Source organism: Arvicanthis niloticus, chromosome 1, assembly GCF_011762505.2.
Source record: "Arvicanthis niloticus isolate mArvNil1 chromosome 1, mArvNil1.pat.X, whole genome shotgun sequence".
NCBI lineage: Eukaryota > Metazoa > Chordata > Mammalia > Rodentia > Muridae > Arvicanthis > Arvicanthis niloticus.
In genome coordinates this window covers 86,395,427-86,411,719 of record NC_047658.1, presented here as the reverse complement: position 1 = coordinate 86,411,719, position 16,293 = coordinate 86,395,427, and the positions used below count along the sequence as shown (strand labels likewise).

General features: G+C 45.7%; 1 protein-coding gene across 4 annotated transcripts in view; it reads right to left on the bottom strand.

The window, feature by feature from the left end:
- Positions 1-16,293, bottom strand: part of Iqck (IQ motif containing K) — a 127,613-nt gene that overhangs the window by 12,449 nt on the left and 98,871 nt on the right. For 3 of the 4 annotated variants that reach the window (XM_034494109.2, XM_076941714.1, XM_076941725.1), the window contains one exon: positions 14,456-14,567. In XM_034494109.2, the coding sequence (XP_034350000.1) occupies positions 14,456-14,567 (112 nt within the window). Of the gene's footprint in view, positions 1-1,169; positions 1,241-14,455; positions 14,568-16,293 lie in introns of all 4 variants that reach the window. The other variant, XM_076941718.1, reaches the window with a different exon arrangement.

Sequence of the window (16,293 nt, the reverse complement as noted above, 5' to 3'; positions counted from 1 at the left end):
AGAATTGAAATCATGTATTTGATAAGGGACTTGAATGCACAATACACACACACACACACTCACAATCACCTTTTACTAATTAATACAAACAACCCAATCTAAAAGGATAAAAGTTCTGTTCTGCTATTTCTACAGAGCAGACAGAGTAATGGCCAACATGCTCAGAAAAGATCTTCCACAGCACTAGTCATTAAAAAATACAGATCAAACCACAATGAGATTCCATTTGACACCCACTACAATGACTGTAATCTAACAGATAATACTGAGTGACAGCCATGTTCATGTAGAAGCACCTTCCCACATGGTTGGTGGGAATGTGACCTTTCTCAGCCACATGGAGAGCACTCTGGGAGTTCTTCAGGTGGGGACACTAAAGTTAGCACATGACCCAGCAATTCCACTCCTAAACAAATAACCAAGAGAAGTGAAATGCATATTTACAAGGAATCTTGTGAATGAAAGCTTACTGTGGCATTATTCCTAATGGTTACATGACATAATGGTTAGCCTCTTTTCTCTGCATGATAAAAATCTAGAATCACCTGGGAGATGGGCCTCCGAGCATACATGTGTGGAACTAACTCTACTAGGTTAACTGAGTCAAGAAGATCTGCCCACAGTGGGTGGTACCATTCCCTGGGCTGAGATCCTGAAGTGTACAAGAAGGAGAAAGTGAGCTGAGCCGAAGCAGCCACTGATCTCTGCTTCCTGGATGAATATACAATGAGACAGGGTCCCTCAGGCTCCTGCTGTCATGATTTCTCATTCATGATGGATGGACTGTACCTGGAACTGTAAGCCAAAGCAAACCCATTCTCCTGTAAGTTGTCTTGGTTGTTTTTTGTTTGTTTGTTTTGGATATATATATATATATATATATATATATATATATATCACAAAATCAGGAAAAAGAAGCTTAAACACAGGTATTATCTCATCTGAATCTCTCTAAAATGGGGGTGGGGATATAATGTCCATTGTTCAGATGAGGAAATCAAAGGTCAGAGAGGCTGAGTAGCATGTTTACAGTCACACAGCCAGTGGGGATTTGTGGGAACATTAAATCAACTCTCTTGGATTTATAGCCAGGCTTATCGTTAAAAGCTGAACTATCAGGAATGTCCATGTGTGGCTCAAGGATACAGCTACATGACCTCTGGCCTCACCCCAGATGCCGTTCTTGAGGTTCCTGTAGTTCTGACATCACCGGTCGCTTTTCCTGATAAATTTCTGAATGCTGTGAAGGGGAATGAGGTGAAGTCAATGCTTCCAGTAACAACAGGACAAACAGCATGGCCCCTGAGTGTCAAGCAAAGCCTCCTCCTTAAATGGAGCCACACAAAGCCCTGTTGAGCTTTTCCGTGGAGTAGGAGCAAGCGGCGCTGAAGATGTTTGCCACCTTTGTGTTTTCACGTCTCAGGTCTGGCGAGCGGGCGGGTATTGAAGGATGGGCAAAGGAAATAGTCTGTGCTTTGTAACGTCCAGTCTCCTGAGCTCTGTGCCTTTAAATGCATCCAGCTCAAACTAACGAGACTCAGATCTGAAAGCTGGCAGACACTTTAGCTGTTTGGATTCTAAATTTAGATTGTAAGAGAGAATGCCGTGAGTCAACAAACTCACAGAGTGGGCGTGGGGCCACTTGGCAGGTGGCATTGTTGCTCTCTAAGGCCCATAGGCATAAAGGATCATGTGCTTTATGCCCTTGGCAATGGAATCAGAGGCTGGATCCTGGAAGATCCTATAGGAAATACCTGCAGTTCCCCAAGCACTGTAACTCCATAGGTGACAGCCACATAGTGCAGCAATATGAGGGGGACAGAGAGGACTCTGGGGTCACCCCTTTGCATTGTGGCCTTGGGTGTAATGTTCAGCCTCTCTGTAACTCAGTTTTCTTATCCATAAGATGTGATCAACTGTGCCTACTTCAGAGGAGTGTGTGAAGGTGAGGAGGCTGAAGTGCTTCGAGTGCTGCACTCGCTTCAGGGCAAGCGCACTATGACTGGACCCTTGGTACCACTATAGAGACGGTGGCCCATCAAGTAGGACCCCTGTTACTACTAAAGAGAGAGACTGTGTGTCATCAAGAGGGACCCTTGTTACCACTATAGAGATGGTGGGTCATCGAAGAAGAGATCAACAGCTGGAATTGCACTGTAGAAAACTAAAACAAGACCGAACACCTTACTGGGGGGTCAATGGGTCCAAAACATAGTGTATGTGTTGTGGGGGTGCGCTCCTCAGTATATACAGGAAGGAACTCTCAAATAATAGAAGAAAAAAATAGAGATGGTGGGGGTGGGGCTGAGGATATAGCACAGTGGAAGAGTGCTTCAATCAGCCATGGAGGGAAGAGGGGGAAGGAGGAGGAAGGGGAGAAGAGGGGAGTGGAGAAGAAGGGAGGAGGAAGAAGGAGAAGAAACTAGCTCATCCTTGCTGTTGGGGACATTCCTGTCTACTGTGGCCCTACAAACAACACATAAAACAGATTGAATGAGTTATGTGACAAGTGAGTTCCATCTCAGTAAAATTGCTGTAGCAAAGCAGAAATGACTCCAGGGACTCGACAGGTTAAAACCACTACCAGTGGCCAAGTTAGATCCATCTCACAGCAAGAGGGAATTTACAAAGGAATGAACACAGTTGCACCTAAAACCTAGCAGATGGTCAATACCAAGCTGAGAAACAGGGCCTGGCCATCCAGGTCATCTTCCCACGCCCTGCACTGTGGCCAAGGTCAGGGGCAGCCACGTGTTTCCTTATGTCCTGCTCTATGAAGAAGAGCCAGTTCCAACTCCAAGAAACATGTCAGAAGACAAGTTGTGGGGGTGGGCTTTTTTGAATCATTCTGTAGAATGTAACCTTAACTTTTTCAAAACCTATTTTTAATGATGGTTCTTAAATGCTTTAATCTCCCTTTTAGCCCACTACCCACCCAAGGTAGTGGGAAAGAAAGGATACAGGGAAGTGGACCTGTTTAGAAAGGTTCTTTGGAGCAACTCCAGTCTGTGTTGTCTGGAAATCAGCAGTTCAGTTCACAGGTTAGCAGCGGCAGAGTCACTCACAAACACTGCATGGATACACCAGCAATCCAGTTCAGAAGAGTCAGGATATCAAACACGAATCAGCAGTGGGGGCACTACCTAGCACAGACAGTCAGGCCTCAGGTCCCCCACGAGTCAGCAGGAGGGACCAGAAGGAAGGCTGTGTCTCTCTCAGGGAAATGAAGATCAGCAAAGACTCAAGACCCACAACCACAACCGCCGCACAGCTAGCGCTATAAGCAAGCCAAGCTCAGGCTCCATCACTGTCTGTCCAGTCATATTTATATGCCCTCCAACCATCATGTGTCCTCCATGGGTCTTGCCTCAGCACATGCATCCATCTCAGCTGACATCAGTCTGCCAATCAGCCTGAGTCCAAGAAAGTGGCAAGAAGCCCCTGGCACAGGTGCATTTCTCTCTACAGAGTCCCAATAAAAGGAGCTCGGCTACACAATGTAAGGCCGACCAATACATGTGCGTCATTAGCAAAGAATCCTTCATCACGTGTCCTTTCACGTGCCTGCTTTACAGAACATCCTTTCACTTTATGTCTGCTTCAGGAAATGTTCCTTCATGAATCTGCTGTTGCCTTTCACCTGTGTCCACTTCAGCTAAACTTTCCTTCACGTGTTTGCTCCAGCAAAACACCATCAACTGACTTTCCAAAGAACCCTTAAGAAGAACAAATGTTAGGGGGACAAGATACACAGATGGGTGCACGAGCCAGGGTAGTGGGGAGGACTTTCTAAGTGGGGGCAGGAAACAGGGACTGGTGGTGGTGAGGGGATGCATGCATGGCTATGCATGGCTGTGCATGGCCATGCACAATTATGCATGACAGAAGCTGCTCCCAAGTCATCCTGCCTGCTGCAGAGGCCTCTGGATTAGCCCCTCATTTCTACTTTGCTGAAGCACTTTTACTGAGATGAATTCACACGCCATACACCTAAAGCAGCCAACTCAATGGCTTTAGCCAATCCACAGCACCGTACAATCGTGCATACTATTAATATTCCCACATTCTGTTCCTCGGAGACAAACCTTGGCCAAGCATGGTGCTGCATGCCTGTAATCCCTGAACTTGGAAGGCTGAAACAGGAGAAATGAGAGTTTAAGGCCAGTCTGGGCTACGTATCAAACCCTGTCAGAGAAAGGAAGGAAAAAAGGAAGGGAGGGAGGAGGAGGGAAAGGAAAAAGATAAAAGAGAGAAAACCCAGGTGTGCTGGTGCAGGACCATAGTTCCAATACTTTGGTGCGGGTAGGAGGATCCTTAGCTACCTGGCAAGTTCCAGGAAAGCCTGGGCTATAAGAGCCCTTATCTAATAGCAGCAAGAGAAGGAAGGGACCCCCTTGCCCCAGTCCTCCTGCCCCTCTTAACCCTAAGGCCTTTGGCCGTCCATGGTCTGCCTACTCCGGCATTCTACATCCACACCATATGCAACAGGGGCCTCCTGTGCCCAGCTCTTGAAGGTAGAATGTTTTTGAGGTTCTTCTACTTTGGCTTCTTCTAGGGTGCTGCTGTCACTTCTGCACTGATTCTGACAGGTGTATTCTGAAAGGGCATCCGGTCCAACCACTCCCTGAAGCCCTCCTGTCCTTCGTCTGATGGGAAGAAACACTGTGAGTCTCCTAGAGAAACCTGCCTCTGTAGGAAGTTCTACATCTTCAGCTCAGCTACTTCCACAACTGTGACCCAGGACAAATGATTTAACTTCTGATACACAATTTGTATCCCAAATACACAAGCTTGGAAACAATATATGTAAAGTGCCTGGTGCATTCCCTGGTGTTTGTGGCACATGCCTTTAATCTCAGTACTGGGAAGGCAGAGGTAGATGAATCTCTGTGAGTTCAAGGTCAGCTTGGTCTACAGAGCTAGTTTCAGGACAGCCAGGGCTACACACACACACACAGAGAGAGAGAGAGAGAGAGAGAGAGAGAGAGAGAGAGAGACAGAGAGAAACAGACAGACACAGACACAGACACAGAGACACAGAGAGAGACAGAGATTCAAAAAACAAACAGGAAGAAAGGAAAGAAAAAAAGAAAAGAAATTCAAGCGAGCAGGGCTTTTGCAGACATCAGTGTATAAGAGCTAAGGGTCTTGGTCTCTTCCATTAGCACTAGCTTTCTTTTAGAAGGAGTGGTCTCTGGGTGTGACACACCCAAACATGGACATAGAAAAGGTCCACATTGCAAAATGTATACATCCCACCTTCCCCAGTAGGTGATGTGCTCCTCCGAATTCTCCTTTAGCATTTCTTTTTCTTCCTGGGAACTCTGTCCCTGTGAGGCTGGGGGTGGCACACAGAGCCCGGAGCTAAGCAGGGGCTCTAGTACTGGGCTACACTACCAGCTTCCCCTAAACTCTTTTAAATAGCCCAGGACTTAACCCACACTCCCTTCTTCTCTCCTTGACTCTAAGCCTCCAGAGTGTCTTTCTGTCCCTCAGCTACTGTAGTCTCCCCAACATAGCCAACTTCAGTATCTGATACTCTTCAACTCCAAGACAGAAGACACATACTCAAGAGCAATGTTGTATAAGCCTTAGAGCTACGGCTGTGGACATACGTACTAGGAAGCAAGCATGCAGGGCATCCTCTGTTTTGTTGGTACAAACATTTCCTGCCCCATCCAGGGGCCTGCTACCTGGTACACTGCAGAGCTGGACCTGGAGCTCAGAGTTTCTACATTTTTAATCCATGACATGGCATTGGTGAGAAAGGCCTCACAGAGGCAGATCTCAGACCCTCAGCTATTGCTGGGATTCCATAGCTAATCCATAGTATTCAGGCTTTGCTGATGTGGTCACAACACATTCTCCACTAAGAATAAACCCACATCATCACATTCTCTGGCTGCTAGCCAGATGCAGCCTTACACATCTTCCCTGGGAGGTTCTCATTTGTGGCACTGAGAACCACAGTTGTAGGCAAATTACCTAGAATCAAAACTGTATTTTGGGAAAGGTGGAGGCAGAAGGCTCTGGAGTTCAAGGTCACCCTCAGCTACATTGTGAATTTGAGGCCAGTCTGGGTTACATAAGCTCCTGTTTTAAAAAAACACAAACAAAAACAAAACAAACAAACAAAAAAACCAAGCAAAACACAAAACATCAACAATAAAAACAAACACAATGTTTAGCTGACTAAAACATAGACGCCAATTATCTACCAACCTCTCTGTGCCAACTGTCTGTCCAACACCACACATGCTATCACTGCCGTATTTGATCATCACAAGAGACTTCTGTGACCAGTCCTAATTGCCTCCATGCCACACAGGGAAACTGTCTCAGGTGTAAGAGTCATTGGCTTGTGTCTCCACTGACAGAAAGAGGCAGAACTCTGGTTCTGGGAGAAACCCAAAGCCAATGTGTTTACTAATAACAACACACATTTTCCAGATGTTGGAGTCACAGTTTAACATTATAACAGTGTCCTTTTGTTGACCACTTAATATAAGCTACCTATTGTTCTGGATTAATGACCATGCAGCCCCTCTAGGGTGAGGGTGGTTCTTGGTATTACCAGTGCCATTTCTTTGCTACAGAAATGGAGTCACAGGAAGGTTAAGACAATTGTTCCAGGTTACCAGCTGGGAGATGGAAGACCTAGTTCTTCTGGTTATATTGGTTACTGTTTCCATTTCTGTCACAGACACTTGACAAAAGCAATTTAAGGAGGGAAGGCTCCTTTTGGCTCACAGCTACAGTCCAGCATGGTGGGGAAGTCATGGCGGCAGAAGCCTGAGCCACGTGAGGCGGAGAGAATTGATGCTGGTGCTCAACTCCTGCTGTCCCTTTTATTCACCCAAGACCCGGCCCATGTGATAGTGCCACACCCAGTTAAGGATAGGTCCCCTCCAAAACTCCCTTTCAGAATGCCCAGAGTTTGTTTTCATGGTGATTCTAAACCCCATCAAGTTACCCTTCTGTATCAATCATCACGGGCCTTCCCCAGGTTTGTAGATCTTACAAGAGACTTCCACATTCCTAAGTATAGAACAGAATGCTTAACAAGGCAGGGGCGGAGTGAAGCCTCAAATGAGGTTCATTTGCATAAACAAATTTAGGATATTAAACTTTAAGGCCAAACCATTAAAAAAAGAAATTATCTCTGACTGAACTTTGATACCAACAGAACAGTGTGGGCCTGCAAGCATTACAAGAGAAGACATTCCCAGCCAGGCAGATTTCTGCAAAATTTAAAGGAAAAGAATGTATGTGTGAAAGGTGATGTCATCCTAACATCCCCACACACTGGTGAGTTTTAAAAATAAAATCGATGGAAGGAAGACATGACATCATTAGATGTCTCTTAATCAAATTCCTATTTTTTTTTTTTTTGTGGATTAAAGTGAAGAACGACTTAACATTTGAGAAGATGAGAGAGGATAAAATGTATACGATTAAATTGAAATGACAGCTTTTAGATTTCTAGACATATTTCTTAATAAAGAGCTATAGCACTGTGAAAACAATGATCTCATTTAGAATTACAACTGAGGCATGATCATTCTTATTTTACAAGCAGAAGAAGTGAAGCACAAACATGACATCACCCACCCAAAGTCCCACAGTGGACTGATGGCACTGACTACAAATCTATGCAACACTGTAAATGATAATTCACATGTTGCTCCTCTGTGTGTGCATGTGTGTGTGCTCCTGTGTATATGCATGTGTACTTCTATGTATGCGCATATGTGTGTAAGCATGTGTGTATAGTCTGTGTGTGCATGTGTGTGCATGTATGCATATGTGTGTACATATGTTAGTGTGTGCTCCTGTGCATGCATGTGTGTATATGTGCATGGATGTGTGTTTGTGTGTGTGTGTGTGTGTGTGTGTGTGTGCCTGCCTATGATGAGGATTAGTCCAGGGCCTTTCACAAGCTACGCAAATACTTTACTATTAAGCCATATCTCCAGCCCAAGAACATTTCTGAAACCATAGGGAAATCTTATCTGCAGGACTTGTCACGTGAAAAGAAATTTCCTGGCTCCCATGCCTTGCCGCAGGCTGCTGCCTTTCCCTCTAGGAGGAAGAGCTGCTCTAAAGGGCGTTAGTATTGTTGTCTCTGAAAGGACAGTGCTCACTGGATGCCACACAGTCCTTTTTATCAGTGAGATCAAATCTCAGCTTCAAGAAGGTGTAGTTCCAAGGATTGTGTTTAATTGTGAGGACACAATAGCCCTGTTTCCTTTCTTGCCATGGCTTCTAGGAAGCTCGAAGCTAGGTTTCTATTTGCTGTGGGAACACAGGGAAATCGTAAGTGACATTGCATAACGTAGGATGGGAAGGCTTTGTTTCTTTTGGACTGGAAGTTATGTGACAGGCTGTACTTCTTCCTCTTGTCTCCAGGAAACCTCCATGCTGAAGAGGACACCCCTTTCTGTTACACAGTGGCTAACCTCTGGGGACAGTTCACCACTGCCCACTGGAACTTGACAGAAAGCACATTGTAAGTGTCCTCCCCACACATCAATGGAAGCTACAGATGGCACGGATGTACTAGCACTGCTGATTATGACAAACGTCACACAGCATTTCTTTCTTTTTCTCTCTACTGAGTCTTTGCTGTCCTGGAACTCTCTGTGGACAAACCAGGCTGGCCTTGAACTCACAAAGATCCACCTGCCTCTGCCTCCCAAGTGCTGGGATTAAAGGAATCCACCTCTAAACCCAGCACACAACATGTCTTTACATTAACCAAAGCATCAGGTAGGAACTTTGAATATATACCAATACGTGCAATTTTCATCAGTTAAATGTTGTAAATATATCTTCATCTAAAGGTCTTTTAGTATTTTACCAAATGAATTTAGTGGCTTTTATTTCCACTACCTTATTTTTTTCTTAAGTCAATTGTCACATGTGCCTAAAGTTACTGTGTATTTTTGTGATGACTACAAGTCACTAGAGTATGGAATGAGCACTTAGAAACAAGATGTCAAACACTTCCTTTGACAGATTGTACCTTCACACCTTCGCTTCTAAATATAAAGTGATAAAGTCACTTAAAGCTTATTTGTTCATATATAAAAATGCATATACCTTATGAGAAAGTTACCTGGTGTGTGTGTGTGTGTGTGTGTGTGTGTGTGTGTGTGTCATATAATAGATTCTGGTCTTATGGGAACAATTGCTATGATTTTTGTTTTTTTTGTCTGACCCTCTTAGATTTCCAAATAAAACGTGGCCACAGCAGCCTCTAAGGCGAGGCCAGTATCTAGGAACAAAAATCTGTATTAATGTACCTCAAACTGTTCTTTCTTTCCTTTTTCTTTAGATTAGCCTTTCTCAACCTGTGGGTCTCAACCCCTTTGGGGGTACATATCAGATATCCTGCATATAAGATATTTACATTATGATTCAAGACAGTAGCAAAATTATGGTTATGAAGTAGCAACACAATAATTTTAGGGTTGGGAGCCCACAGTTCCAACATGAGGAACTAGGCTAAAGGGTCACAGCATTAGGAAGGTTGAGAACCTATGCATTATATAAAACTTCTTAGGGACTGGGGAGATAGCTTGGCTGGAAAAGTGCTTGCTACACAAGCATGAAGATCTGAGTTTCCACAGTTAAAAAGCCATGGCTGTAACTGGGCAATCAGAGACAGAGAGAGAGACAGGCAGGTGCCAGAGGTTCCCTGAGGCTCCATGGCTAGACAGTCAAGCCTGCTGGTCCAGTTTGGGCAAATAAGAAACCCCCATCTCAAAACCAAACCAGACCCACAAGCAATGTAAGATGGGCAGCAGCTGATGACAGCTGAATCTGTCCTACGGCCTTCATCCACATGCACACACTCATGCATCTGTAAACAGATAACTAAACCAGTGAACACACACACAGGTGCACACACACACACAGGTACACACACACAGGTACACACACACACAGGTACACACACACACAGGTGCACACACACACAGGTGCACACACACACAGGTACACACATACATACACACACACAGGCACATACACAGGTACACACACACACAGGTGCACACACACACAGGTGCACACACACACAGGTGCACACACACACAGGTGCACACACACACAGGTACACACACACAGGTGCACACACACAGGTACACACACACACAGGTACACACACAGGTACACACACACAGGCACACACACACACAGGTACACACACACAGGTGCACACACACACAGGTACACACACACAGGTGCACACACACACAGGTACACACACACAGGTGCACACACACAGGTACACACACACACAGGTACACACACAGGTACACACACACACAGGTACACACACACACAGGTACACACACACACACAGGTGCACACACACACACAGGTGCACACACACACACAGGTGCACACACACACAGGTACATACACACAGGTACACACACACACAGGTACACACACACACAGGTGCACACACACACAAGTGCACACACACAGGTACACACATACATACACACACCACTTTTAAAGCTGAGCACGTCCAGAGGCAGATGCCTATCATCCTCATTATTTTGAGCATGCTTAGAGGTGTCTGTATCTTTAAAGTTTTGAGCTTATGTGCTTAAACTAAGGATGCCCTAAATAACCTCACCTTCATCCCTTCCTGAACTATGCCTAACAGAGATGCTCAGGAATGCATTGCCCCTAAGGTGCTTTTCCATAGGCAAACGCATAGGTTTTCTGAATAAAAGCCCCATGCCTCAGCCATTCAAAGACAGCACTGCTACTCTGGAAGTGGCTCCCATGCCCTCCGTACCTGCTGCAGGGAATAAATGTTTCTCTACCCTTTGATTTCTCGGCTGTGCTTACTTTGACCTTGTGCTCATCACAATATGAGCTCCTTGGGTTTGGTGAAGGGTATTCACATACAAACAAAGAACACATGAAACCAATCACTGATGAAACACAAACCTGCTCTTATTTGGGATGAGATTTTTGACTGAGTCTCAATGTATCTTTGGACTGCTTTGGCTGAAATTCTGAAGACACACATTTAAAAATAATCTGTGCACCTGTCCTGCTGGCGAATGAGTGGAAAACTTCAAGCTGTTTCTGTCCGAGGAGAGAATGTTGTTTGGGACAGTAGCCTCTGACTCTGTAACCTGAGACCCGACTCCAGGTGACTGTAACAGCTGGCATTCCTCCCTGAGACTTACTGTCTGCAAGAGGCTCCTCCAAGAGCACACAGTGTAAAAGCCGGAACAGGCATGGTCAGATGAGAGCACCTTAGGGTAATATTTGCTAGGGGGATCTCTACACTGAGGGAAACTTTGAAATGAAGCTCAAAACTTTTGTCACCTGCCATGACTCCACTGTTTGTTTGTTTTGCAAATCTAAAGGACAACTTACTTGTGCTTGACAAAAGATGCCACACAGGAGGTCTCTTGAGGCATGACAACACAAACCTAGACAGCAAGAATTCTGATGGCCTGATAACAGGAAACTGGACATTAAGACAATGTCTGAGAAGTTTGGGTCTAAAGATAAAATCCAGGAGAGCAGCTCACAGGGCTGGGTCCAGCTCAGTGGTAGAGAACCCACCTGCCTGGAATGTGTGACTGCCTTCCAGCTACAGCCCCCTCCCCACCCCCGACACCAACACCCTCTAAACAATAAAAACAAAAAAAAAAAAAAAAATTACAAAACAAACAAACAAAAAAACAGACAGGGGAGCTTGCCTGTGCATCAATCCCTAAGGAACAGTAGAACATGAGAAAATGAAGACTGATGGGGGCTTCAAGCTCACAGCTGTTCACACATGTGACAGCACACACACACATGTGTGCTCATGTATGGGGGGGGCAGGGGTTGATACTAAGGGTCTTCCTCAATCACTTTCTACCTTGAGGTTTCTCACTGAACCTCCAACTCACTGATGGTAAAGAACAGATGCCAGCCGGCCCTAGGGCTTCTCCTATCTTGGCCTCTGCAGAGCTGGGATTACATGCATGTGCATCTCCCCCCAGCTGTTATGTGAGTACTGGGGAGCAAATTCAGATCCCCTTGCCTGCTTGGCAAGTGCTTTACCAATGGAGCCATCTCACAGGCCCCATGGGAAAGTCCTTAGATCTTTCTGGCCTCTGTTTCTTCTACTCTGAAGTGAAACCCAAGAGCTTCATGTCTCAAATACATATGTGTAGACCGCTGATCTCTGTGATGCTTTGGGCAACACAATGAAGAAGATAACAACAGCCCCACCCGGAATGCACGGAGTTTAAGGTCTGTGAGTCAAAGGAAACAAACACCAAGTCACTCAAAAAGATAATATTATTGTGACAGTGTTCCAGGACCCTTTAACAGCTGTATGTGACTGGTCCCATTCTGAATGGAGAAACTGAGGCCCAGGGAACTCAACTAGGTCACAGCCTCATGGATGAAGGTGGTAGCAAGAGTCCTGGACAACTCTGCCGTTAATATTGTCTTGCCTTCTAATTGGCCATGGACTTGGGACAGTCTTTAGACACTTTTGTTTCAATTTAATTTTTCTCAAAGGCCATTCAGGGTCTCGGCACACAGCAGCTGAGCATGGTAGCATATTAGAGTACTTACTGAAGACCCTGCCTCACAATGGGAGAGCCTCCTGGAGCCCTTCCTTGCCAGGTGACAAGAGCACACAGCAGGCAGCTAGGACAGAGGATTCTACCCTGCTCTGTTCTCCTTGGCACTCAGTCCACTCTATTCTTCCTGCTCCACTGCAAGCCAAGCCCATCAATCAAAGAGCAGCGATCAACTCCGGAGAATACAGAGCAGCAATAAATAGGTGCACTGTGCTTCCTGTGACCTTTAAACTGATTACAGCACTGACTGCGTCCCAGTTCTGAACCAAACTGAAATGGCAGTTGGGCTAAAGAAAGGCCAGGGCTGAGCCAGCCCAACAGGAGATGGGATAATTACTGAAGCTGAGTCTCTCCCTCCCTCCCTCCCTTTCTCCCTCCCTCCTTCCTCTCCTTCATCCCTCCTTCCTCTCCATTCCCCTCCCTCTCTTCCTTCCTTCCTTTCTTTCTTCCCTCTTTATTTTTGTGTACATGTTTGTGTGTGTGTGTGTTTGTGTATTACATGGGTCCCCATAGGTGTATACACATGTTCTCTTGCATATGGAGGCCAGATGTAAATGTTGGGTATCTTCCTCAACCACTTCTTCACATTATTTATTGAGACAGAGTCTCTCACTGACCTCACAGTTGACCAATTAGGCTGGACCGTCCCACCAGCAAGCTGCAGAGCACTTGCTGTCCCACCCAGCACCACTGAACTTACAGCCTTACACTGCTGCTCCTAGCTTTCTACTGAGGTGCTGGGGATGCCACTCAGGTCCCCATACGTATGTGGCAGGCACTTCACTGTTTGGACCAACTCTCTAGCACCTCCCCCAATTTTCTTTTACGTTGAAACTTTAACTTACCATATATCCACAATAGAGAAAACAGAAAAACAATTGCCAAAAGGGGGAAGGAAACCAGAAATCTCACCATGATTGATATGCTGATATTCATTCTGCTATGTTCTTTTTCCAGTACAATAATGTACACGTGGATAAACACGGAGGTTTAGTAATGCAAAATACAGGCTCACAGATGCCCCGCCATCTGCCATCTGCAAGCTAGGGAGGAGTGGAGGGGGCATAGGCATGTGTGGTAACATGCCCACACATGTGGTGAGGTGAATCAGACGTTGGAGAGCTTGAGAGCTCAGACCTGAGGCCTAAGGACCAGGAGGAGCTCTGTGGCAAGACGATACCAGTGTTCTGTGTAAACAGGCAGTTCATTCAACCTTCCTCACCCTTTTTCCTCTTCAGGTCCTCACCAGTGGAGAGGGCATCCATGTGTTCAGCCCACCAGTTCAAACTCACAACTAATTTCTAGAAACACCTTCACAGCTAAAGCATTCACCAGCTATCTGAGCATTCCCCAACCCAGCCACACTGACACACAAAACTGCTCATGACAAAAAGGAAGATGGGAATAAACCTACTGCAGTTCAGACATACACAGAGTTAGGGGAGTACGTTGCCATTAACATAGTTCCCCAAATCACAGCTCGTTCTTGGAGTCTCAAAGCTAGAAAAGAAAAGCCCTCAGATACAAGGTGACATAGAAGTTGTCCTCAAGGGAGAGACATGGCCATGTGAATTACATCCCGTAGACTCTAGTTGCCAGGAAGAACACACAGACACATGTGCATGCTCACACAATCACACACACACACACACACACACACACACACACACACACACACACACACACGCACGCACGCACGCACGCACGCACGCACGCACGCACGCACGCACACATCACACACCGATGAGTTCTGCCGGCCTCTGAGAGTGTCGTTTTTGAGCTCAGGTAAAGGATCAGCGTTTTCCTACACAACACAGGCTATGGAGCCCACCACTCACTTTTCTGCTCTTGTTTGGCCCAGAAGATCTTCACACGCTGGCGGATGTGCTTGTCCTCACGCAGCTTCTTCTGCCACTGCCGCAGCTCCTGAATCTCAGGGTCACAGCGAACCTGGAAAAGCCACAGAGCTTAGCTGGTCCCCTTTCTCTGTAGTTTCACATGCCCCTTTACAAGCCTGCATGGGAAAGCCTTCTCAATCAACTGGGTGTACTGTAAGTTTGTAAAATTCCTTCTTGCAGCACTGGGCTCAAACTCAGGGCCTAGGGCATGGTAGGCCAGCGTTCTACCATCTCTGTTTTGATGTATTTTTGAGTCTCAGAAAACACTGTTCTCAATGAACTATTTATACTCCAAATTGCTCATTTCAAACTCGAGAATAAATGAGATTGTGAGAATTTGCCATATTAATGCTATGCTGAGAACATTCTAGATTTGTGCCGTCCTATAAAAGTATATCATCTAATTTAAAATTTTCTCCATCTCATTTGGAAAAAAAAGCAGATGAGGCTTTAGATATTTTATTTAACCTAAATAGTTAATTAGTACCATTAATACCCATTAATTATATCCACGCATTAATATCCAAAATCTTGTCATTTCAACATGAAATTAATATCAAAATTATTTACTATAAGTAGACTTGGCAGTACATATCTATAATCCCAGCACTTTGGGAGGCTAAGGCAGGGAAGATTGTGACTTCAAGACCAGAATGAGTTATAGAGCAAGACTTTCACCCAGCTCCATTTTATAGCCCTCAACTGAGTGTCTTCTTCCTTCTATATCTTCTCTCTCTCTCTGTCTCTCTCTGTGTCTCTCTCTCTCTCTCTCTCTCTGCCTATGCCTATTTCTAATCTGTGTTTACTCAAGTGCTCTATCCACTACTGAGCTTTAACCAGCAAAGCCCTGGCTCCACCCAACACCTGATTAACTAGATGTGGTTGCAGACTCCTGGAATCCTGGCACTCAGGAGGTAGAGGCAGGGGGATCAGAAATTCAAAGTCATCTTTCAACCACATAGAGAATTTGAGTCCAGCATGGGATCCAAGAGATTCTGCCACTCATTCTATTGAGATAGGAAGGATTAGAGCCATTCTAAAGATGAGAGAACTAGGCTGAAGAGAGGGCAGATGGTATTCCACGGATGGGTGCCTGTGCAGAAGCGTGCAGGCATGATACAGTGCTGCATGACCAAGTACACTCTTTTTTTCCACATATCTTTATATTTTGTTATGTCGTGTAAATTACTTATTTATTCACTTTATATCCTGATTGCTGTCCCCACCCCCCCCCCAACAATCCTTCCTCCCACATGCCTCCCTTCTCCTCTGAGAGTGTGTGTTGGGGGGGGGGGGTCTCCCTGGAGGACTAGGTGCTTCTTCTCCCACTGAGGCCAGACAGGACAGCTGAGTTGGGGGAATGGATTCCACAGACAGGCAACAGCTTTAGGGACAGCCCTGGCTCTAAGTTGTTCAGGACGCACATGAAGACCAAGCTGCACATTTGCTACATATGTTCAGGGAGGCCCAGGTCCTGTTCGTGTATGCTCTTTGGTTGTTGGTTCTGAGAGCCCCTAAGGGTCTCGGTTAGTTGACTCTGTTGGTCTTCCTGTGGAGTTCCTATCCCCTTCAGGACCCTCAATCCTTCTCCCAACTCTCCCATAAGAGACCCCAAGCTCTATCCAATGTTTGGCTGTGGATGTCTGCATCTGTGTGAATCAACTGCTGGATGGAACCTCTCAGAGGACAGCCATGCTGGACTCCTGTCTGCAAGCATAACTGCAAGGTATTGGTAAAGGAACAGACAGGTTGATCTATGGCATCAAATCAAAGACCCT